This window comes from Schizophyllum commune (genome assembly GCF_000143185.2).
Source record: "Schizophyllum commune H4-8 unplaced genomic scaffold SCHCOscaffold_10, whole genome shotgun sequence".
Lineage (NCBI taxonomy): Eukaryota > Fungi > Basidiomycota > Agaricomycetes > Agaricales > Schizophyllaceae > Schizophyllum > Schizophyllum commune.
In genome coordinates, this window is record NW_026089547.1 from 778,618 (window position 1) to 801,580 (window position 22,963).

Here is a 22,963-nt window from a genome sequence, read left to right on the forward strand (position 1 = left end):
ATCGTGAGTGGAACCATACTGATATTTCAACGATCCCCATTGCATTACCTTTCCCCTTTGTACGTCCCACATGACGCACACTAGGCTTTCCCTTACTGGCACTAACTTCAAGTCACTAAGGGCCCCTGACTCCTCTCTGCGACGCGTCCGGACACGTGCTTGACACGTAAGGGGCCAATCACCCTGTGCACAAGGCGCAGCCTGCGCAATCTGCAGGCGGGAATGTCACCTGCGCGCGCCCACACGTGTTGGGGACGCGCCATGTGCTGCCAGCACCGCTGTCGCATGTCGTGCGTCAGAGCGAGCACAAAATATATGTGAAACATGTATACTAAAGCTATGTACTATAAATCAGGAGGAGAGCAGCAAGGGAAAAAAACAAAAAGGGGGGAAGAGCACAAGCAAAACATTTTGCTCGCGTGCCACCTTGTGCAGTAGATTGGTTTCAAATCTAACCCAACAACTTGTGTAATCTGGTTTGAAATCTACGCGACGTGTGTCCAAGGCAGAATCGAGCCAGTAGTCACACTAGAGCGACAGCAAACGAGTCAGGATCATATTCAGCAATACAGAACACATAACTACGCACCTAGAGCGACAGCAAACGAGTCAGGAAGAGAAAAGACTCGGATGCGCCGCTCTAGGCAGGAGGGACCGGCAAATGCCGAGGAAATATGTGGCGCTCGGCAATAAGGCGCGAGCGCACAAGTAAGACTGTAGGTAAGCGTACAGTACCGGGAAAAAGTCCGTAAAATCGCAAAAAAAAAAAATACCATAGGCGCTAGAGAGCGCGTAGACACGGATTCCAACATTACGCGCTGCTGGCGATGTGGTGCTGCTGAGACTCGCGCTCAGTGTGCCATGTCTGAGTGCGGCCGCGATTGGCTAGGCCGACCGTGCGGGACTGCTGCCAGCGGCAGAGTTTGCCCCCTTGGCGCTGTCACGAGTGGGTATTTGTGGACGCCTCTGACTCATCTATACCGGGCTGTGCTTAAAGCCCATGGACAACAAGTATATACAATGTCGGTAGCTTACGCGTCCCTCTACCTACCTTTCTATTCAGTCCGTTGCGTTGTCGCCTTCCGGTCCGTGTCCGTGTCTGTGTCGACTGTGCCTCTGTTGCCAGTCTCCGAGCCCCTTTCCACTCTTGAAAGGTTATGAGCCCCGAGCTTCGCTAAAAATCCCGAAAAAATCTTCATTCATCTTTTTCCTCTCTTCGATCATATTCTCTCCCCTCGCCTCTGCCAACTATGACGGCCCCAACCACCTCGCCTGCTGCTGATACCACTCCCAGTGGTGACACTGGTCGCTCAATCACCAACACCGATCTGGCGCTCCTGAAAAACTGCCCCCTGCTCAAGGAGGACACGTTCCATGAGTGGCGGAAGTACATGGAGATGTTCTTCACCTCTGTAGGTGCGGACCAGATCTTGGACATGCTGGACGAGCTGGACAAGGCCACGGACACCACCCAGCGTGAGGCTGTCCTGACCAAGTTTGACGCGGCGACGCCCACCTCGCGCACCCTCGATCGCCAACTGTCCCCCCACATCTTTGTCAAGACCGATCCCTCCTATCACAGTCTCTATGACGGTCTGCGCTCTGGCATGCGCTGTTACATTGCAGCCATCCGGAAGTTCCAGCGCTCGACAATGGCCCGCCGCTTCCAAGCGCGAGAGGCGTTTGTCAGCGTCAAGCAGAAGAAGAAGGAGTCAGTCGAGGACTATGTCAAGCGGATCCTGGATGCCCGCAAGGTGCTGAAGGGACTCGGCGTCGAGCCCGACGAGCTTGAGACCAAGGACACTGTCCTGATGGGCCTCAACAAGTACTACCGCAGCACTCGCACCACCATCCTCGCTGCCACCGTCGAGCCTGACCTCGCCACCATCATCTCCATCCTCTCGTCGGCTGTCCCCGACTCTGCTCAGAATCACGAGTCGGACAGTTCAGATGATGAGGGGAGCATCTCAGGTCTGGCCGCTGCCGCTGGCCGTGCGGGCCGCTCTGGCCGCCCCGGTCGAGGCGATACTCAAGGGAAGGGCAAGGAGCGAGCGCGCAGCTTCAGCCCCCCTACCTCGGATGGATTTCGCTGGTGCGACCCGACGCACGACAGTCACTGTCACCGCTGTGGTCGAAAAGGTCATATTGCTGCATATTGCATCCATGACATGCCTCAGAAGGTCAGGCACTGGGTTATGCGTCGTCCTACGGTCTATGTCTCCGAGTCTGCCAATGCCGCCCGACGTCACCGCTCTCGATCCTACTCCCCCGACTCTTCCGATTCCAGCACCTCTGATGACGATGACGAACGTGTCCACTTCATGAACGACGCCGCCCCCACGCGTTACCGCTACAAGAAGATCATTGCTTAGGCGCCGCAATGCTGACTCATCATCTCGGAGGTCTTTCCTTTTTCGTCAATCACGCATGATTTACGAAAAAGGAAAGTGCCACCTTGAAGAGGAGCTTCACCTGGCGTATGTGCTTGGTTCAGTGGGAGGTGCTCAGAGTAGGGGGTTTAGGGGGTAGATCTAGGCTGCTGGTGAGGCGGACGTTTTCCATTGCACTGGGACTTTTCGTCCTCCTTCCTTTTCCGGAATGGTTTTCCCACGCCTCTCAGGCTGGTGGACGGATTGTTGGGCATGTTGGTCAGTGGGAGCTTTATGGTATGTCTTCGTCTTTCGGCGAGTGGGAGTGTCACGAGTGGGTATTTGTGGACGCCTCTGACTCATCTATACCGGGCTGTGCTTAAAGCCTATGGACAACAAGTATATACAATGTCGGTAGCTTACGCGTCCCTCTACCTACCTTTCTATTCAGTCCGTTGCGTTGTCGCCTTCCGGTCCGTGTCCGTGTCTGTGTCGACTGTGCCTCTGTTGCCAGTCTCCGAGCCCCTTTCCACTCTTGAAAGGCGCGCTAGCCAGCTATGCGGTGCACTCTCCTTCAACAGAGGGCTCGCTGGGTCTCCGACCACCCCCTCCGTCTGCATCTGCGCCTCGAGAAGGCGCAGAAACAGCGCAAATGCGCAGCCCTCCCCCTCCCCCTCGCCTGCTATGTGCCGCCGCGGACGCGTCACTGGACGCAAATGGGCGCCCGTAGCTCGGGGGGACTCCCCCTCACCCTCCCCCATCACCCGACGCGCTCTCGCGCGCTCCCCGAGCAGCAGGAGCGCGTCAATTGCGCGCAAAAATTTTCACCTGCGCTTTTTTCGCGCTTTTTCTCATTTTCATCCCTGCCTCCTCCTGTTTTTATACATAGATGTACATTTTGTATTACTATATTCGTTTACTATCACTTTACGCGCGATACGAGGCGTCGCGGCAGCACGCGGCACGCCCCCCACGCGCGAGGCGGGGATCGCGTGACGCATCCGCGGGGTGACACATGTCACGCGGGCCGCCCGACGCGCGCGCGGCGCGCATCACGGCGTCGGTGCCCTATTCGGGCATCGCCCGGGGCCGGCGGCTGGCGCAGAGGGCGGGTGAGCTCGGCTTTTGTTGGGCCCATGATCACGTTGTTGGAATCCGTGTCTACGCGCTCTCTAGCGCCTATGGTATTTTTTTTTGCGATTTTACGGACTTTTTCCCGGTACTGTACGCTTACCTACAGTCTTACTTGTGCGCTCGCGCCTTATTGCCGAGCGCCACATATTTCCTCAGCATTTGCCGGTCCCTCCTGCCTAGAGCGGCGCATCCGAGTCTTTTCTCTTCCTGACTCGTTTGCTGTCGCTCTAGTGTGATCACTGGCTCAATTCTGCCTCGGACAATGAGCAGCGCTTGGAGAAGGCTGCTGGCGAGCTCTGGCTTGCTATGGAGGAGCCGCTTCGTCCGCAGTTCAAGGACAAGCGCAGCACGCCCAAGGACCTGTATGACGCGATGAAGACCGCCTTCAACATCCAGGAGGCCGGCACGCGCTTTGCCGCGCTTTCTGACTTCTTCGACGTCAACCTGAGCGACGACGCCAAGGCCACCACCGCCCTCACCGACCTCCTCTCGCGTGTCGACGAGGCCATGACGCGCGTCCAGTCCCTGCGCCCCTCGACCGGCTACGACCTAGCCACGATGGACCTCGAGCTGAAGGCGATGGTCACCATGCGCGCGCTCGCCGCCTCCCCCAACCCGCAGCACTCCAACATGTACACCTCCCTCCTGCTCGACAAGGCGCTCACCTACGAGACGGTCAAAGACATGATCGCGCGCGAGTTCGCCTTGCACCGGATGACGGCGGACGGCACGCCCCTCGCAGCCAACCGCGCCGGGTACACACCCTGTTGACTGGTGATCAGCACCTCAGTAACTAAAGACCTGATAGCTCAGTGGTTAGAGTGTCACCCCCGAGAGGTGGAGGTCCTTGGTTCAAACCCAGGTCAGGTCACTTTTGTATCCCAACACACCTGTGGCCGTAAGGTGTTTTGAAAGACACCCGACTATTATCATTCAGGTATTTCAAAAGACGCCGTATGCCTTATCCACACAGCCTCAGCCCCCCGGCAGGTCGCCGGGCAGGCTCCGGTCGATGCCCAATGCGGCAGGCGACCCCCCGACCTCGCCGGTCGGGGTTTCCCGCAGCACGCGACGCGCGACGTGCGCGCTCCGCCGCCCCCGCCGTTGCCACGCGCCCTGCGGCGGGCTGATGCGCCGCCTTCGCGCGCACGTCGCGAAAGCTTAGTCAGCACGTCGGAGGGCGTCGCGCACGCGCGCGCGCACACACACACACATCGCCGCTGCCGCTGTTCACGTCGTGTCATGTAGAAAACAAATATATCGTATAGTAGGTACATACAATGTACCTACAAGCCGAGGCGACGTGCAGACAATGACAAAAAAGCGCGAGAAGCGCCGGCGAAAATTTTCGTCGGTGCAGCCTGTGCTAGGCAGCTCGCGAGAGCGATCGTGCATGCACACACGCGCTTGGAAAGGGAGGGAGTGTGGCAGCAGGGCGGGCGGCGCTTGACCGGCGTTGGTCCTGGGGCTGTTGTTAGGCTGCGCCGGGCAAATGCGCCGGCATCCATGTCGTGTGGGGTTGGGCTGCGGGGACTTGACGTGGAGAGGGGTTGCTGGGAGCGAGAGGCAAAGACGAAAGGGGGGCCGCGCGCGGGAGGGGCGGTGCAGGTGGTGGTCGAGGGAGCAGCTTGTGACCGCCGTCACACGGACGCGCGCTAGCAAGCGCGCAGGGCCCTGCGTGTCTGTGGCCGCGCGCGCAATCCCTCCCTTCCTAAGCCAGTGAGGCGTATAGGTGTCGATATACACGTCCCGTGCCGAGCCCAGCACCGCGAATTTGCCGGTGCAGTGGGTACTCGAGCAGGCCGTGCTCGACACGGGGACGCGTTTCGACATAGGGGGAGGGAGGAGGGAGGGGGAGGTCTTGAGGAAGTGGTGAATAGAAACATCGCCCCACAGCGCTAGACGCGCTGCGGGGAGATGCACTGTAAAAAGTAGATGTACAGTCCGTCAGTAAGGTTCATGTGCAGGGCGCAGTAACGCACCTGCGGGATGCAAGGGCACCCTCCCCTATCCCTTCGACAACTTTTCCGGGCTTCGACGCGTAGCCGCGTGTCGCAGGCGGCACTGGGATGTTGCTTGCTCAACCAGCTTCGGGCACGCGTTGGATACGCGTTAAGCGCGTGAGAAACGCGTAAAACGCGTGGTATGTCGTCTTTTTGATGAGGGGGAGGAGGGAGAGAGGGCGGGAGGACGAGTGGGGCAGCGGTGAGGGCGGCGAGGTGGTGGTTGGGAGTGAAGAACGCGCGGCCACGACGCGTCGGATGTCCGGGCCGGCGACTCGGTCCGATGTCCGGGCTTCGTCGTCGTCGTGCTCGACGGCCTTGGACGCAAGCCAAGGGATGCTAAACGGTAAACTAAAGGATGATTAGCGTAGTGTACATGTAGTAGACTGCATATATAAGTTTTTGTAGCCTATGAGTGTCTGTGGCTTGCTGAACTTGAGCTTCAGTTACAATGCCCTTTGCACAAACCAATGTATTCACCTTCTTTAGCCTTGAAAACAGAGCTTTCGGGTTGTATCTCGCTCAAAACCAGACGGATGGGCGTCAAACAAGCTGTGATGCGTAGAGTAACTCTTTCTCTAACTTGGCATGTATGTTTTACAATATTCTGTGTTCTAGATAGAGTGTAGGAACACAGATAGTAGGTCTTGAGGGGCAGATTTGGAGTAATTCGATGTCTGACAAATACTCTGAGAAGGTATTCTAGTTCAAACCTCAGATTCAATTTCTATACACCCTCCCCCTTCCCTCTATGAAATTTTTACGCTCAAAGATGCTCATTGGCGTGCTCACGGGCCCATTGAAGTCGACGAAGGTGCCTCTCGGATGCCCGGACCAACATCCGAGCCGTCCCAAGACGGATTTTGGCGGTCCCGAACATCGAGACCAATCTGGCGTGGCTGGCCACCGCCCCCTGCGCGCTACTCTAAAGCGCGTCTCACAGGCCCTTCTCCTCAACATTCTCAGCATCATTGGAGGCCTCTCCCCCTTCTTCTCCCAACATTTGCAGCACACGCCATTGCCCACTGTCGCGCGCGCAGGCATTGTGATCGGATGCCTGCACCTTCCCTTTCACCACCATCTCACCACCTTCGCCCACCATCACGCCCTCCCCCCTCATTTCTGTCGCCCCGGCAATGCCAAACAGCCCCTCACACACGCTCTCCCCACCCCAAGGCGGCGACTTGTGCCCGACCTGCAATCCCCCAGCCCGCGCGCCACATCGATCCTCGCGCCCCTCAAAAGCGTTGCTGCTGCCGGCGCCGCCTTCCTCAGCCCTCTCACAACGACGGCACCGACACCGATCTGCGCGTCATGCGCAGGGATAGCGCGGGTTGCGCGGGTTGCGCGGGTTGCGCTCAACCTCCCCCCATCCCCACCCCACCCCACCCCACCCCCCGTGCACCTCGGCTTGCGGCAAGAGCTGCAATCGGGTGTGCTTATACTGCTCGTCCACACCCTCTCCCACCCTACCTAATGCGCGCTCATTCGTGCCCGCTTGCGCGGGCTCGATGACACGTGTCGCGCTGGCGAAAATTTTCGCCAGCGCGTTTTCACTCTTTTGGTGTACCTCCCGCGCTTCCAAGCGATTTTTATGTACATTGTATATTGTACCATCCATATATCACTCATTTTCTATACAAATTAGCGCGAGAACGCGACCTGCGGCGGCAACGACGCGCGCGAGTGCGACGCGCCGACGTGCTGACTAAGCGACGGCGGCGGCGCGCAGGCGGCGCATCAGCCGCCGCAGAGCACGAGGCGGCGCAAGCAGCGGCGGAGCGTGCGCGTCGTGCGACACGTGCTGCGGGAAACCCCGACCGGCGAGGCCGGGGGGTCGCCTGCCGCATCGGGCGTCGACCGGAGCCTGCCCGGCGACCTGCCGGGGGGGCGTGGCTGTGTGGATAAGACATACGACGTCTTTTGAACTACCTGAATGATAATAGTCGGACATCTTTTAAAGGTCCTTACGACCACAGCTGCCCAACACACCCAAGTGCTACAACTGCAAGGGGCCGCACCTCATCCGCGACTGCCCCAAGTTCAAGCCCGACTGGAAGAAGGAAGAGGAGGCCGCCGCCGCTGCTTCTACCTCGAAGCGCCAGCAGAAGAAGAAGAACAAGGGCGGTGCCAACGCGTCTGGCGCGTCCTCTGCGCCTTCTGCGCCCTCTGACGTGTCCTCTACGCCGTCCACCTCCGCCGCTGCTGCGCGCGTCGAGTCCGCAGGCCAGGCAAGCGCTTTCACTTCCTCCCCCGCTCTCAAGGAGTGGCTCCAGTCCAAGGCTGCGGCTAACTTCAACACCGACACAGGTGCGTCTCTACACATGACGCCGCGGCGAGATTGGTTCGTCACCTACTCGCCGCATCGCGTTCCTGTTCGCCTAGCGAACGGCGCGATCGTCTACTCGGCGGGCATCGGGTCGGTGGAGTACCAGCCGGTGGAGGGGGAGAAGTTGCTTACGCCTATCGTGTTCTTTGACGTCCTTCATGTCCCTCTCCTTACCTCGAACCTCCTGTCAATTTATCATCTTACTGCGCACAAGGGGTACGAGGTCAGCATCAAGGACAAGCGCGTCGCCTTCTACTGCGCTGGGGCGCTCGTCTGCACTGCTACTGTGGACGACTCGAACACGGGCTACTTGGACGGCTACGTCGTCGTTCCTCCTGCGCACAGCGCGCAGCGCGCCGCCTCTACCACGCTCCCGCTCGACGCTGCGCTCTGGCACCGCCGCTTTGCGCACGTCAACCATGGGGATATTGCGAAGCTGCGGCAGCGCAAGCTGGTGAGGGGCATGCGGTTTGACAGCAGGGAGGCGCCGGACCCGATCTGCGAGCCATGCATCATGGGGAAGCAGACGCGCAAGGCGGTACCGCGCGGTCCGGGAGAGCGCGCAACGCGTCCCCTCGAGTTGGTTCACACCGACTTGAAGGGTCCTATGCCGGTCGCATCCAGAGAGGGGGCGAACCTCTACTGGATCACCTTCATAGACGACAAGACGCGGCGGCGCTGGGTGGCGTACTTGAAGCGCAAGAGCGACGCTTGGGCTGCTATCCAGCAGTTCAAGGCGGCCGCTGAGGTGGAGAGCGGCCAGCGCTTGGAGGTACTGCGCTGCAATGGGGGCGGCGAGTACATCTCTAACGTCATGAAGGACACCACGCTGAAGGAGGGGTGGCGATTGGAGATCACAGAGCCAGATGAGCCGCATCAGAACGGTGTTGCTGAGCGTGCTAATCTCACTCTTGCTAATGGCGCTAGCTCAATGCTCTATGAAGCGAAGCTGCCGCCTTCGTTCTGGGCCTACGCTATTGCCGCCTACAACCACGTCGCCAACCGCGCTCCTACCTCCGCTCTGCCTGGCGACACCACCCCCCACATCGCCTGGACCGGCAAGACGCCGGATGTTGGCTACTTCCGCGTCTTTGGGTGTCTGGCGTACGTCCTCGTGAAGGACAAGCACCGGCGTGCGCTCGAGCCGCACTCTCAGAAGTGCATCTTCTTGGGGTACCCTCCGGGCACCAAGGCATGGTTGTTCTACAACCCGGCAACCAACAAGACGGTTATCTCTTCGCATGCAGTGTTTGATGAGCGCTATATGCCGGGTACGTCGCTCTTGAGCCTCAATCTCATCACTGCGGAGATTATAGACCGAGGTGAAGGTCCTCCGGACTTTGGGGATGTTGCTGATCAAGGGGGTGATGTGTTGTCGCCTCCTAGTCATCGTCATAGCGCAGATGACGATGATGTCGTCTCTTATGATGATCAGCCACCTCCCTCGTCCGGACAGCCCGCTCCCGCTGGTCCGCAGCTACAGACGCCGCCGCCTACATCGCCGCCGCGTGCCCCCACCACGCCTGAGCAGCCATCCACGCCGCTTCAGCAGCCAGCTGGGCCTACCACACCGCCTAGCGCGCGTCTGCCGCCGCCCTCTGCACCCCGCCCGTCTCGCACTGCGCCGCCTAGCAAGGCGGCGCTCAGAGGCAGGCAGGAGCGCGCGCAGGAGCAGCAGCCAGCGCCGCGCGCAGAGCGCAGTCCGTCCCCTGCTTGGCAGACAGTTCGGCCGTCTAGCTCGAGCGGACCGCCACCGTCGCGTCTGCCTCGGGCAACCAAGCCGACCCATAGCTTATCCGAGCGCGAATTGACGACTCGCGCTTGGCAAAAGCAGCCTGCGCCGCCTTCTACAGGCCGCGCTACATCGTCTACACCCGCGCCCCAGCCGCAGGTGACATCCCCTAACCGGTTTGCGCCGTTATCCGGCCAGATTGAGGAGGTGGATGAGGAGGAGGAGGAGCAGGAGGAGCAGAGTGAGCAGGGGGTGCAGGAGGAGCGCAGAGAGCAGGTGCAGGAGGACAATGCGCAGGACAGAGCAGAGGCGAGGCGCAGGATGATGGAGTGGTCAGGGAGTGAGGATGAGCTGCGGATCACTGATGAGACGCCTATCCCAGGAGCGCACGTTATGCAGGCCGGCCTCGACTACGTTTTCAGCGGCATCACCGAGGAGGACTGGTCAGTAGAACAAGCCCTCAACTACGCCCTTTCAACTACAGTCGCGCCGGACCCGCAGCAAGGCGAGCCCAAGACGTTTGCTGAAGCGCTGCTTCGCCCGGACAAGGCGAAGTGGATCGAGGCCGCATTTGACGAGGTGCAGGCGCTGGTCGACAACGGCACGTTCGAGGTGGTCGAGCTGCCGCCCGGCAAGCGTGCTATTGGCAGCCGGTGGGTGTTCAAGGTCAAGCGCAATGCTGATGGGTCGATCGAGCGGTACAAGGCGCGCTGCGTCGCACAGGGCTTCTCGCAGCGTCCCGGCTTCGAGTACACTGAGACGTTCGCTCCTACGCCGAAGTGGGCCGCCATCCGCGCTATCCTCGCCCTCGCCGCCATGGACGACCTCGTGCTCTACTCCATCGACATCAGCAACGCGTTCTTGAACGGCGACCTGGCCGAGGAGATCTACATGCGCCAACCGCCCGGCTTCAAGCTCGGCATTGATCCTGACAAGGACTATGTCTGGCGCTTGAAGAAGTCGCTCTATGGGCTGAAGCAGGCGAGTCATGTCTGGCACGAGACGCTGAACAGGGTGCTTGTAGAGATGGGCTTCACGCGCATCCTCTGCGACCACAGCGTGTGGGTGTATGGGCGCGGTGACGCGCGCATCCTCGTGCCGGTCTTTGTGGATGACATGACGATTGGGTGCAAGACTGACGCGCAGGCGCTCGGTATCATCGGCGAGCTGAAGAAGCACTTCAAGCTGCGCGAGTTGGGTCCTACCACCTGGCTACTGGGCGTTGCCATTGAGCGCGAGCGCAGCCAACGCACGCTGTCTCTTTCGCAGCGCCAGTACAGTTGACTCCCTCCTAACGCATAGCCCCCATAACGCATAACCCCTGAAAAGGCATACATTTTGGGCGCCACCAACTTGGTAGGCTGGCAAAAGGCATAATTCCCTGATATTTCATAAGGCATGGTGAGGGCGGGGTCCAAAAGGCATAAAGTATCGGATTTCCGCGCTCTTGATTGCCGTATAAGGCAGGTTATGGGTCCAAGTTGGAGTATGTAGTTCACAATTTTATCACAGCCAACTCACGATGGGGGCATTTCTCGCAATCAGGTAAGTGCTAGGCTCCTTGCGAGAACATGTGCATGATAACTGACATGATCTTGACAGGAAGTACATCGGCAACCCGACCAAAAGGCATGCACCGGGATTTGCCGAACCAATATTAATTTTCTTGGAATTTCCCGTAAGTCATACTCTCTCAAAGGGTATAACATGGGACATCCACAAACGGGTATGCGTTAAGAGGGAGTCAACTGTACGCCGTGGACGTCCTAGAGCGGTTTGGCATGGCCGACTGCCACCCGGTCACCACCCCGCTCGACCCCTCGCACAAGCTCAGCGCCGCCGACGCTCCTGTCACGCCAGAGGACATCAAGTTCATGTCTACCCGCGCTAAGGAGTACGCTTCTGCCGTTGGCGCCATTGCCTGGCTCGCCCTCGCCACTCGTCCCGACCTCGCCTACCCGGTCTCCGTCCTCGCTCGCTTCACTGGCAACCCTGGCCGCCCACACTGGAACGCGCTCAAGCACCTCTTCCGCTATCTCAAGGGCACGCTTGACTACAAGCTGACCTACGACAGCAAGGCGGTGAACGCGCGCTCCGAGCTCTTCTACACCTACACCGGCGCGGACCACGGCGGCAACCCAGACAACGGGCGGTCTACCAGCGGCCAGATTGTCATGATGGCGGGTGGAGCGGTCTCCTGGTCGTCCAAGCTGCAGACTATAGTCGCGCTTTCGACCACCGAGGCAGAGTACGTTGCGGCGTGCTCTGCCGGCCAGGAGATCCTGTGGATGCGCAACTTCCTGACCGAGTGTGGCTACTCGGTCAAGAGCGCGCCCTCCACCCTCTACATTGACAACAACTCGGCGCTGCAGGTGGCCAAGAACCCGGAGCATCATGGGCGCATGAAGCACCTCGACCTGCGCTTCTACTGGCTGCGCGATGAGGTGCATCGCGGCAGCATCCGCCTTGTCCATCTGCAGACAGCGGACATGCCGGCTGACATGCTGACCAAGGCCTTGGGCCGGGTCAAACTGCAGCACATGGCAACGCTCTCTGGGCTTGGAGTTGGGCGCTAGGACGTGCTCGATCAAGGGGGTGTGTTGGAATTGGTGTCTACGCGCTCTCTAGCGCCTATGGTATTTTTCTGTGATTTTTCGGACTTTTTCCCGGTACTGTACGCTTACCTACAGTCCTATCTCTGCGCTCGCGCCTTATTGCCGAGCGCCACATATTTCCTCGGCATTTGCCGGTCCCCCCTGCCTAGAGCGGCACATCCGAGTCTTTTCTCTTCCTGACTCGTTTGCTGTCGCTCTAGGTGCGTAGTTATGCGTTCTGTACTGTTGAATATACATCTGACTCGTTTGCTGTCGCTCTAGTGTGATCACTGGCTCGATTCTGCCTCGGACAGCCACGCCAAGTGCTGGCCTGCACTAGCTAGGCCAATGTACTCCGACTCGGTAGACGAGAGAGAGACCATGGACTGTCGCTTACTTGACCAACCGATGGCACCCCGACTTGAGATGAACACAAAGCCAGAGGTGGACTTGGACGTGTCGTTGCATCCGCCCCAGTCAGCGTCGGTGTAGCCATGGAAGTGTAGGTCCATGCCAGCATCAGCGCCGTCGTAGACCAGACACCAGTCGCGTGTCTTCTTGAGGTACCGGAGGACGCGCTTGGCCAGTTCCCAATGGCAAGCCTTGGGGGCGGTGCTATAGCAGCCAAGAACCCCCACCACGTAGGCGGTATCCGGTCGGGTACCCATCATCCCATACATGAGCGAGCCCACGACGCTCTGGTAGGAGACGACGGGACCTCCGGGGACCAAGGCCATGTGAGTGCGCACCGGTCATCGGCGGAGATGCGAGTGCTTGTGGACATGGCGGTGCTGACGCCCGTGCAGTCCGACATGCCATACCGCTCAAGCACGGTGTCGATGTACTTCCTCTGGGAGAGGGAGATCGTGCACTTGCCCGGGTGCCGGATGATCTCGATGCCCAGGAGGTACTTGGCAGGACCCAAGTCGCGCATCTTGAAGGAGGCGGTGAGCTTCTTCTTGATGCTGTCCATGAAAGGACGCGAGGTAGCAGCGAGGAGTAGGTCGTCGACGTAGACGACGAGGAAGCAAACCTGCTTGCCGTCCCGGAAGAAGTAGAGGCAAGTCTCCGAGTTGAGGCGCACAAACCCGAGCTTGTCAAGCTTGTTGTGGAGCGTCTGGTTCCACGCGCGACCGGCCTGCTTGAGGCCGTAGACCGACTTCTTGAGTCGCCAGCAGTAGCCCTCCCGGATGTCCACACCGGTTGGGGGAAGCATGTAGAGCGTTTGTAGCAGCTCACCATTGAGGTAGGCGGTGTTCACGTCCATCTGGTCAGTGTAAAGACCAAGGCGGACGGCGAGGGCAAGGATGATGCGGATGGACTCCAGGCTTGCGACGGGCGCAAAGGTGTCCTGGTAGTCAACTCCTTCCTGCTGAGTGAAGCCGCGCGCCACGATGCGCACCTTGTACCGCTCGATGTTCCCTTGAGCATCCTCTTTCAAAGAGAAGACATGCTTGGAGGTAATCGGCTTGACGCCCTCCGGGATGGGTATCTCCTCGTAGACGTCGTTCAGCTTGAAGCTGTTCAACTCCTCCGACTGCGCGTCCAACCACTTGTCGCGCTCTGGGCTCGCCATGGCCTGCTTCCAAGTGGTGGGAATCTTCCGCGCGCCGCTGCTCGACCGACCACCAGATGCCGCGCCCGCAAAGAGTTCGTCATTGAGAAAAGCAAAGTTCACTGACTCGCCCTCTTCATCGGGTTGACCCGGGGGATCCCCACCCCCCTGGGTAGGTGCTAGTGCGGGTTCTGGTTCGGGAGCTGGTGCCGGAGGTGGAGGAGGAGCTTCCGCCTGAGGCGGCTGCTCTCGACGCCGGCGATTGTCCTTGAGTTGCTGCTCGCGCGCACGGATGTTCGCTTCGCGCTGCTTCCGCTGCTGGGCGGACACCTTCCGGTGGTTTTCCTGCCGCTCCCGGGCATTAATGTAGCCCTGGTCCTTGTGCTGGTTCGCTGTTCGCTCTTCTGGCTTGCGAAGGCCAGGGCGGCGTGATGGACCAGCGGCGGGGGCAGGAGCCGGCGGAGGTGTGGCCGGTGGCAGGGACCGGCGCGGTATGCGCGTCTTAGGTGGACGCGGAGGAGGCGGTGGCCCATCCGAGTCAGGTGAGGACGGGAGATTATCTCCCACTGGCTCTGGCGTGGGTGGACGAGGTGCTCCCACTGACCCGGCTGCAGGTGGCTGGGCCGGCGCATCGTCGTCATCGTCCTCGCTGTCACTGCCTGCATCTGGAGCAGGAGTGTCCTTGGGCGGCAGGCGGAAGTACTTTCCAAAGTCCTCCCACTGCTCGGCAGACACATCGTCTTTGCCCGCACACATCTCGTCAGGAGAGGGGGAGGCGTCGTCAAACTTGACGTGCCGGGAGATGATGACCTTCTGATGTTGGGATACAAAAGTGACCTGACCTGGGTTTGAACCAAGGACCTCCACCTCTCGGGGGTGATGCTCTAACCACTGAGCTATCGGGTCTTTAGTTGCTGAGGTGCTGATCACAAGTCAACACACTCCCCTGATCGGCCACCTCTGTAAACTCAAAGCCAGCTACCACATCTGTGCTCAATTGCTTTCTTGGGCCACCAAGCCAAGTGCAAGAGCCGTGGATTTGGGCGCAGGTAAGGCTCGGGGCTCATAACCTGTTGGGATACAAAAGTGACCTGACCTGGGTTTGAACCAAGGACCTCCACCTCTCGGGGGTGATGCTCTAACCACTGAGCTATCGGGTCTTTAGTTGCTGAGGTGCTGATCACAAGTCAACATCTGAATGGCGATCTCGAGGAGCTTGTACGCCTTTGTGCCCTCAGACCAAGCGTAGCCTATGAGGATGCACCGGCGGGCGCGGTCGGCGAACTTGCCCTTCCGCTTCTTCTTTGGGATGAGCGGGTAGGCGGGGCAACCGAAGGGGTGCAGGGCGTGGACGTCAATAGGGCGCTTGACCTTGCGCATGTGGTTGATGGGCAGTTCTCCCTTCTGGCGGCTAGCGGGCGACAGGTTGATCATGTCGGTGGCATATTCCATCGCGTACACCCAGTACTTCCGGGGAAGCTTGGCCGCGCAGAGGTTAGCGATCGCCCGGGTGACCAGCGTCTGGTTCATACGCTCCGCTATGCCGTTCTGCTCAGGCATGTAGGGCGCTGTCGTCTCGTGGATGATACCGCGCTGGCAGAACTCAGCCTCCATCTTGTTCGAGCAGAACTCGCCACCGCCGTCTGTGCGGGTGAACTCAACCCAGCCGGGGAGCCACTCCCACTGCTCGATAGAGTCGCGGTGCTGATGCTCCATGTCGATGCGCCACTGACAGAGCTTCTTGTAGACCTCCGACTTCTTCTTTGTGAAGAGCGTGTAGACGCCCGAGGAGTAGTGGCAGCCGATGACAATCCAGTAGAGGTAGCCGCCAATGGCAGCGGGGTCGACGGGGCCACCAACGTCGCAGGAGACAAACTGGAGCGGGCGCGAGGCGGGCGTGGTGCTCCGCTTGAAGGGGAGCTTCTTCATCTTGCCCATGACGCAGGGCTCACAGAAGGATGGGATGCCGGTAAGCGTGTCGACCTCCCCGAGCTGCCCATGTCGGACCATGTTGCGCAGGCTCTTGAAGTTCGTATGGCCCATGATCTGGTGCAGCCGGTTGATGTCGATGGCGGTGAAGGCGCGCTCATCCGTGCCGATGGGCTGGCAGTCGACGTGATAGAGACCGTGTTTGCGCGTTGCGACACAGGCGATATCGCCGGAGGAGTCGCGGATAGTACAGGCGTTGTCCTTAAAGGACACGCGCAGACCACGCTTGGTGATCTGGGGCACCGAGATGAGCGTCAACGCGAGGTCGGAGGTCTGTCCCTATGAATGTAACAACATGCCCTATGGTTATAGGGCACCTTGTTGCAACATTCCCCACTGATTATAAGACTATAACTACAATGGTTTGTTGCAACAGACGTTTCAACAAATCCCTACGACTACAGCTACACTACTGGCCTGTCGGACATTGCCGAGCAGGCCGTCGCCACTGTCGACGTCGCCGAAATCCCGCCGCCACCATCCGCGACGCGCTCGTTGTCGTTGCGCCGCCGCCCGCTCCCCGACGCGCCGCCACGTGCCTCCCGCCGCACCCTCCGATCCTTCCCACGCAGCTCCTGCCCCGTCACGCGCTCACGTCGCCCTTCCCACGCTCCGCTCCTCGTGCCGACGGTCGCGCGCGCTCGCCCTCGCGGTCACACGTGCTTCCGCGAGCGCGACGCTCGAAAACGCGACCTCGGCAAATGCCGAGGACTCGCCAGGCGAGCGCTGGCCGTCGTACACCGGGTTCTCACGGTTGGCCACGCAATGCGCAAAACCCGCGCTGCGCCACTCTCGGCAAATACCGATAGCGCGCACTGACCGTGGGGCTGCGGATCTGTGGCGAGAGGCCGGAATCCATGCCCGCCCCTCGGAAAGCGACGGCGTCGGTCGACGCGCTCGCGCAGGCACCCATCCGCACGGGCGACACTATCCACGCCAGCGCATGAGGATGATGTCGCGCGGCGCATCACGTGACGTGACGCGTGCGTACAAAGCCACGCCGCCGAGGTGACGTGGCGATGTAGTGTCGACGGCGCATGCACCGAGCAGGGTAGGGGGTGACAAGCGCTGCTCGGCAGGCGATGCCGCGTGTGTTGGAATCGGTGTCTACGCGCTCTCTAGCGCCTATGGTATTTTTCTGTGATTTTTCGGACTTTTTCCCGGTACTGTACGCTTACCTACAGTCTTACTTGTGCGCTCGCGCCTTATTGCCGAGCGCCACATATTTCCTCGGCATTTGCCGGTCCCTCCTGCCTAGAGCGGCACATCCGAGTCTTTTCTCTTCCTGACTCGTTTGCTGTCGCTCTAGGTGCGTAGTTATGCGTTGTATCTTGCTACTTATGAATCTGACTCGTTTGCTGTCGCTCTAGTGTGATCACTGGCTCGATTCTGCCTCGGACAGCGTGCTGGGCGCAACATGCCCTCCACCGCGAGGGTGGAGGCGACCGCTGCGTGGGCAGCGCGGGAGGCGGAGTGGAGTGTGCGTATCGGCGTGGGCGTGGGCGAGAGCAAGGGCGGTGCGCGCGAGTGGCGGTGAGGAGCGAGGGCATGCGCGGTGAGGAAGAGGTGAGCGGCCCAGAGGCCTGCGCTGCGACGGCAATGGTGGTGGAAGGAGACAAGGAGTGCTGCGCGCGCGGCCAAAAATTTCCGTGATCAGGCACGTGACCGGAGATCCGGCACGCCAGGCCGAGCTTCGCTTCCCCACTAGTGCTGCCCGCCATTGGATCATTCACGATGTCCAGGACACATATCAGCAGCGTAGGCAAGAGGGGAACACCCGGGTATGGCTCTATACTCCGTTTAATCACTATTACCTCCCTTTAAATGGTCAAAATGAGCTTCGAGTCAACAATTATAGAATGTTTGGGCCTGTATTGAAAGCTAGCCGCATGGGATTGCGTGGAAGTCACTGGATATGGTGCCCATATCATTTTGAAATGCGCGCCTATACATCTTTTCTACATTTTCACTGCCACAGTCAGAGAAGATCGAGCGTTTGCGCGATGCGGGGAGCCGGGCCGCGTCCCGATTCAGGCTCGTCGTCGTACTCAACGGCGGCTACAGCAAGCGAAAATGAATTCGCCGCCAAGATATTGGCATAGACGTGTAGAGCGTAGTCGAAAGTAGGGTATACCAGTTTGAAAGTCAGAGATTTGTGCATAAAACAAGTCGGTATCGGCTTAACTCCCGACGAAGTAGTCCAAATTGGTCCATTTGACAGTTCACTGTTGCTCACCGAGTGCAAGAGCACACTTGGTGCCATTCTTGAGTTCCCCTCCCATACCCCAAGTTGTATCTAGTCCCAATACATGTATCTTACTATGCTCTCATGTTTTGATTGGCTTGATAAGTCCCAGAACCTATACAATTGCAGAATCTCCTGGTCAAGGGGTACCTTAGTGAATAGGCATAGGTCGAGTTTGATCTATTAAAGTGAGCCCCCCGATGCAGTTCAAGCAAGGGTATACTTGGAGCGGTAGATATAAGCGATTCATCCAGTTTTTAGTGCACAGAACAGCCCGAGCAGCACTATATCGTGTTGAGATCAGTGGATATGATCTCTGGAAACGCGGAAAATCATGTTTTCGTCCATTTCACCTCGCGCAAATGGTGTTAATGATGGTATGATAGGCCTCCTTATATCACAGTATATCCCTCAGTCCAGTTACGCCATTCTCCTGCTCTGCACAGTGCACGGACAGCCGAATTGAGGCGGACGCGCGCGCGAGAGGACGCGTCGCCGGCGTTTCCCGGGCCACGTGATCGCGCAGAACAAATTCCGTCCGCGTCCGATCATGCCCTTTGCCCTCGACCACCACCACGTCCACCCCCTCCCTGGCACTCGTGCAGCGAGCGAGGCGAGTGCGCGCCTCGCCTCGACCGGTACACTGTCCCAATATCGCCTTCTCCCGCCTCCCCTCGCCTTCACCCGCCTCTTCTCGTCTCCTCCCGCCTACCTCTTCATCTCACCCTCGCCGACGCCGCCCTCGGCACCATCCACCACGTGCTCAATAGCGCTGGGCGACGCCACACCCCGTCCGCGACGCGCTCAACAGCGCGGGCTGCGCCAGGCCCCGTTCTCGCCTTCCCTCCTCCGCCGCCTCCATCGGCACCCGGCGCGCCGCGCTTGGCCTTCCCTCCTCTTCACCGGACCTGGCTGCACCTATGCCGACATGATCACCACTGTCGTGCCGTCATGGACACATGGCGAGCACGTCGGCACAGCTGTGCAGGTAAACCATTTTAAAAAGTAGCTGACAAGTCTCTGCCGTACATTTGATAATGTAACGAATGTGCTACGTGCACAGCCACGGCCGCCCGGAAGCTGCCCGGGACGTCGCCGGGCTGCGCCCAATGCGGCAGGCGACCTCCGGGCTCGCCGCCGCGGATGATCACGCCGCACGCGTCGGCCGTCGCGCGCGTGATGCCGCCGTCGTCGGGGCTCCCGCGCGCTGCCCGCCGTTGATGCGCCGCTGGCGCGGCTGCACAGCCACGTCAGCAAGTCGCGTCGGCGTCGCGCTCGTGTGGGCAGGTACGATACAAAGAAAATGTATATACTATACATACACATAATGTACGTATAATCGACGGGGGACGCGCGAGATGAGGAGAAAATGTGCAAAACGCGCCGGCGAAAATTTTCGCCGATGCGACACGTGCTACGCTGCCCGCGCAGGGGCGCAGGTGCGAGCAAGCGTTTAGAAATGGGTGGGGAGGAGAGGGGCGCATCGAGCTGCCCAGCCTTGCGAGTCCCATCGTCGTGTGCGACGATGGTGGGTGGGGTCGGCTAGTTTGCGCAGGTGCGTTGCCGTGTGACTCCTTGTTGCTGGCGGCTCCGTTCTTGCGGATGGTCGCATAGTCAAGGGATGCTGAGAGGGAGGGGGGGCGACGGCAAGCGCGAACGCGTACGCGCAAGGGCAGCGATGGCGATGGCGGAGGAAAATCGTCCTGTAACGCACTCGCGACCGGATGGTCACGCGCGTGTGACAGGTGGCGCGTCAGCGCCCGGGTAGCCAGTGGCGCAATCGCACATGCCTGGGGATCCTCCCTCCCCTCTACCTAGACCAAGAAAGGTCTAGGAGACTCGAAAAACGCGTCCCGCGCCGAGTACAGCACCGCGAATTTGCCAGTGCGGTGGGTACTCGAACGGGCCGTGCTCGGCACGGGACGCGCGTCTCGATGGAGGGGGGTGTGGGGAGGGTGGTCGGATGGCTTCTGAGGTGGTCTTGAGTGCTTTACATTGCGTTATGCGCGTCGTGGAGGGTTTAGCAGCGTGCGATCTCTGAGAATAGCGAAAAAAGGTAGATATTAGCTCAATCCGGGGCGTAGGGCGTAGTGGCGCACCTTTTTCCGCCTCCCCAAGTACGCGTGTAAGGCCCTAGACGTTCGATGATCCTCACGTGCGCTTGCGCGGGGCGCGAGGCATCGTCCTGCATGCAAATTTTGTTCTTCCCAGGGCAATCACTTGGTAGCAGGGCTGTGGCGGTGAGGATGGGGCAGAAGATAAGACAGAATGGCGCTGAGGAGGTGTAGAAAAGCGAGGAGGGGAGGAAGGAGTGACGGGGGGTGCAGGGATGGTGGTTGAGGACAAGAGACAGCGCGGCCAGGGGCCTCGGATGACCGGTCCGGAAGCGCGGCCCGACGTCCGAGGGCCATCGTCGTCGACGTCGATGGCCTCGGAAGGAGGCCGTGACTGTTCTTGCGTTATAAGTAGCCCAGAATAAGATAGTATACATGCACAAGATAGGATGTATGAAATATCTAAGTGACAGGACCTCTAAGTCTCACCCAAATAGAGATCGACTGTCCTGGCAGTTGTGTGCAGAACAGTGGATTCCCCCAATCTTGATCTGCACGGGCACCTTTCCGCGTCGATCTCGGCGGAAACGCGGTGGATTGGCGTCAAACAAAGTGTGCGTGGTAGGGAGGCTTTGCGTCTATCTTGGCATGTATGGTATATAATATTTGGCACTCTGGATTGTATGCAGATATAGATATACTGCCTTTTTCTGCTCAATTCTGCAGTTATGTTGATATTGGAGGCCGTTCTATGCACAAAGTCGTGCTCAAACTTCCACTGAATTTTCTTCGCGTACCTCTCTTAGTTCCGCAAAAGGTTTGAAGCGATTTGGGCTTGAATCGCATGCTCCCGAGGTCGTTTTCGACGGCGATGAGGCCTCTCGGACGTCCGGACCGGCTTCCGCGCGGTCCCAAGACCCAATTCCACCGACCCGAACATCTGGACAACTTGGGCCGCCGTTTTCGTGAGTGTCTGCGGGCTCACGACCTTGCTGCCCTCTGGAATGCATCCCGACGTGATGTTCAACACACTCCCCAGCACCCCGCGTCACAATTTCGCGCGCAAACCTACTCGTCGTCCAGCGCGCGTGCCCGCGATCACGCAACCTCGTCTTGCCTCCCACCACCGCCACTGCATCGTCGCCCGCTGCCGCCAACGCGCGCTCTTCCCCCCACCCACCTCCTGCATCCACCGTACACTGCGCCTCTCGCGCCCTCGCCCCGAAATGCCCTCGCTCACGCGCAAATACACGGTGTCCGCCTATGCTCGCGCTGCCGACTCGGTGCCCAGCGATAGGGACAACCCTTGCGGGCCCACGCCTTGTCCTGGCGTAACCCCGATCCCCCTCGCACTATCTTACACGCGGCCCCTCGACGTACGCAGGAGAAAATGCGCCCCTGCGATTCAAACCCACCACCCCTCCCCCCTCCCCTCCGATCACCAACTGCAGCGAGCGCGCGTTGGCAACCTGCCTCGCCTCTCGTGCGCAGCGCGTACCCTCCTCCTTCATCCAGCACCCTTTGGCGAGCTCGATCACTGTCATGAGCGCGCGCGCTGGCTGGGCGTCATATGTCGCGCCGGCAGCATCGACCACCTAGAAGGCCTATCGGCTTCGTCGCGGTCGTCCTTTACCTTCCCCCCCTCTCGCCTTTTCCCATCCCCTCCCATACCCTTTCCTTAACATGTCCTTGCTCCCGCGCGCCTGCGCAGGCAGCCCGGCACGTGTCGCGACGGCGAAGATTTTTTGCCGGCGCTTTTTGCGCATTTTCTCTTCATTTCACGCATCCCCTGTGCATTCTACGTACTTTTTGTGTATACATTGTATATACACTTTATTTCTGTAGTACTAGCTCGGACGAGCACGATGCGGAGCGGCGGCGGCGACACGCAGCGCGACGCCGACGCAACTTGCTGACGTGGCTGTGCAGCCGCGCCAGCGGCGCATCAACGGCGGGCAGCGCGCGGGAGCCCCGACGACGGCGGCATCACGCGCGCGACGGCCGACGCGTGCGGCGTGATCATCCGCGGCGGCGAGCCCGGAGGTCGCCTGCCGCATTGGGCGCAGCCCGGCGACGTCCCGGGCAGCTTCCGGGCGGCCGTGGCTGTGCACGTAGCACATTCGTTACATTATCAAATGTACGGCAGAGACTTGTCAGCTACTTTTTAAAATGGTTTACCTGCACAGGTGGTCGGCATAGTTGCTCGTTGCGCAGCTCGGTGCGTCGTTGTCGTCGTTACAGCAACGACGTCACGCGCGGCGCTTCGGGCAGCAATGGCGTGTCCGTTGTTTGTCGCGGGCGCTCGCGTAGCGCACACCGCACGGCACGTATGGAGAGGACAGACGGGCAAAGGGCATAGCACGGTCCCTCGCGTGGAGTGCACGCGTTGGCCAGTGGACCCCATAGCGCAGTGCCATCCGACGGGTGCGGGCGCGTACGCGCAATGGCGTGTATGCGCAGCTGGACGGCCCACGCGAGCGCACGTCTAATGGCGTTTTCGGCATTCGCCGAGGTCGCGTTTTCGAGCGTCGCGCTCACGGAAGCACGTGTGACCGCGAGGGCGAGCGCGCGCGACCGTCGGCACGAGGAGCGGAGCGTGGGAAGGGCGACGTGAGCGCGCAACGGGGCGGGAGCTGCGTGGGAAGGATCGGAGGGTGCGGCGGGAGGCACGTGGCGGCGCGTCGGGGAGCGGGCGACGGCACAACGACAATGAGCGCGTCGCGGATGGTGGCGGCGGGATTTCGGCGACGTCGACGGTGGCGACGGCCTTCTCGGCAATGTCCGACAGGCCAGTAGTGTAGCTGTAGTCGTAGGGATTTGTTGCAACGTCTGTTGCAACAAACCATTGTAGTTATAGTCTTATAATCAGTGGGGAATGTTGCAACAAGGTGCCCTATAACCATAGGGTGTGTTGCAACATTGGTCCTGCCAGAGGTGGAGGTCGGGGACATGCAGTGTC

The 22,963-nt window shown here is 59.9% G+C and overlaps 7 protein-coding genes and 3 non-coding genes across 10 annotated transcripts; 5 read left to right on the forward strand and 5 right to left on the reverse strand.

Annotated features, from left to right (window-relative positions):
• Window positions 1–1,250: 1,250 nt before the first annotated feature.
• Window positions 1,251–2,372, forward strand: SCHCODRAFT_01204052 (uncharacterized protein; the record flags this gene model as incomplete). The annotated part of the gene is made up of 1 exon (XM_003028976.1): window positions 1,251–2,372. The coding sequence occupies one exon, from the start codon at window positions 1,251–1,253 to the stop codon at window positions 2,370–2,372; it is 1,122 nt and encodes a 373-aa protein (XP_003029022.1).
• A 1,437-nt stretch (window positions 2,373–3,809) lies between these two features.
• SCHCODRAFT_02712269 (uncharacterized protein) lies at window positions 3,810–8,028 on the forward strand (the record flags this gene model as incomplete). Its single annotated transcript, XM_050347046.1, has 4 exons — window positions 3,810–4,269; window positions 6,353–6,354; window positions 7,504–7,680; window positions 7,789–8,028. Coding segments are annotated over 4 exons (879 nt in total), but the record flags the coding sequence as incomplete, so codon positions are not given.
• SCHCODRAFT_t199 lies at window positions 4,302–4,374 on the forward strand. Its single transcript has one exon. It is a non-coding gene; the product is annotated as a tRNA-Ser (tRNA).
• Window positions 8,029–14,549: 6,521 nt separating the features above from the next.
• On the reverse strand, window positions 14,550–14,622 carry SCHCODRAFT_t209. Its single transcript has one exon. It is a non-coding gene; the product is annotated as a tRNA-Ser (tRNA).
• A 181-nt stretch (window positions 14,623–14,803) lies between these two features.
• Window positions 14,804–14,876, reverse strand: SCHCODRAFT_t208. The gene has a single exon. It is a non-coding gene; the product is annotated as a tRNA-Ser (tRNA).
• A 1,131-nt stretch (window positions 14,877–16,007) lies between these two features.
• On the forward strand, window positions 16,008–16,413 carry SCHCODRAFT_01359126 (uncharacterized protein; the record flags this gene model as incomplete). The annotated part of the gene is made up of 1 exon (XM_050341491.1): window positions 16,008–16,413. A coding segment is annotated over one exon (406 nt), but the record flags the coding sequence as incomplete, so codon positions are not given.
• A 725-nt stretch (window positions 16,414–17,138) lies between these two features.
• Window positions 17,139–17,441, reverse strand: SCHCODRAFT_02480688 (uncharacterized protein; the record flags this gene model as incomplete). The annotated part of the gene is made up of 1 exon (XM_050342788.1): window positions 17,139–17,441. A coding segment is annotated over one exon (303 nt), but the record flags the coding sequence as incomplete, so codon positions are not given.
• Window positions 17,442–18,500: 1,059 nt separating this feature from the next.
• SCHCODRAFT_01101843 (uncharacterized protein) lies at window positions 18,501–18,959 on the forward strand (the record flags this gene model as incomplete). Its single annotated transcript, XM_003028973.2, has 1 exon — window positions 18,501–18,959. The coding sequence occupies one exon, from the start codon at window positions 18,501–18,503 to the stop codon at window positions 18,957–18,959; it is 459 nt and encodes a 152-aa protein (XP_003029019.1).
• Window positions 18,960–19,764: 805 nt separating this feature from the next.
• SCHCODRAFT_02513724 (uncharacterized protein) lies at window positions 19,765–19,932 on the reverse strand (the record flags this gene model as incomplete). Its single annotated transcript, XM_050343297.1, has 1 exon — window positions 19,765–19,932. A coding segment is annotated over one exon (168 nt), but the record flags the coding sequence as incomplete, so codon positions are not given.
• Window positions 19,933–22,454: 2,522 nt separating this feature from the next.
• On the reverse strand, window positions 22,455–22,934 carry SCHCODRAFT_02712282 (uncharacterized protein). The gene has a single exon (XM_003028657.3). The coding sequence runs from the start codon at window positions 22,905–22,907 to the stop codon at window positions 22,539–22,541; it is 369 nt and encodes a 122-aa protein (XP_003028703.2). The 5' UTR covers window positions 22,908–22,934; the 3' UTR covers window positions 22,455–22,538.
• Between the last annotated feature and the right edge of the window lie 29 nt (window positions 22,935–22,963).

Excerpts from the sequence above, each read along its gene's own strand:
- SCHCODRAFT_02712282 (XM_003028657.3), bottom strand. The coding sequence starts at position 22,907 with ATGGTTATAGGGCACCTTGTTGCAACATTCCCCACTGATTATAAGACT.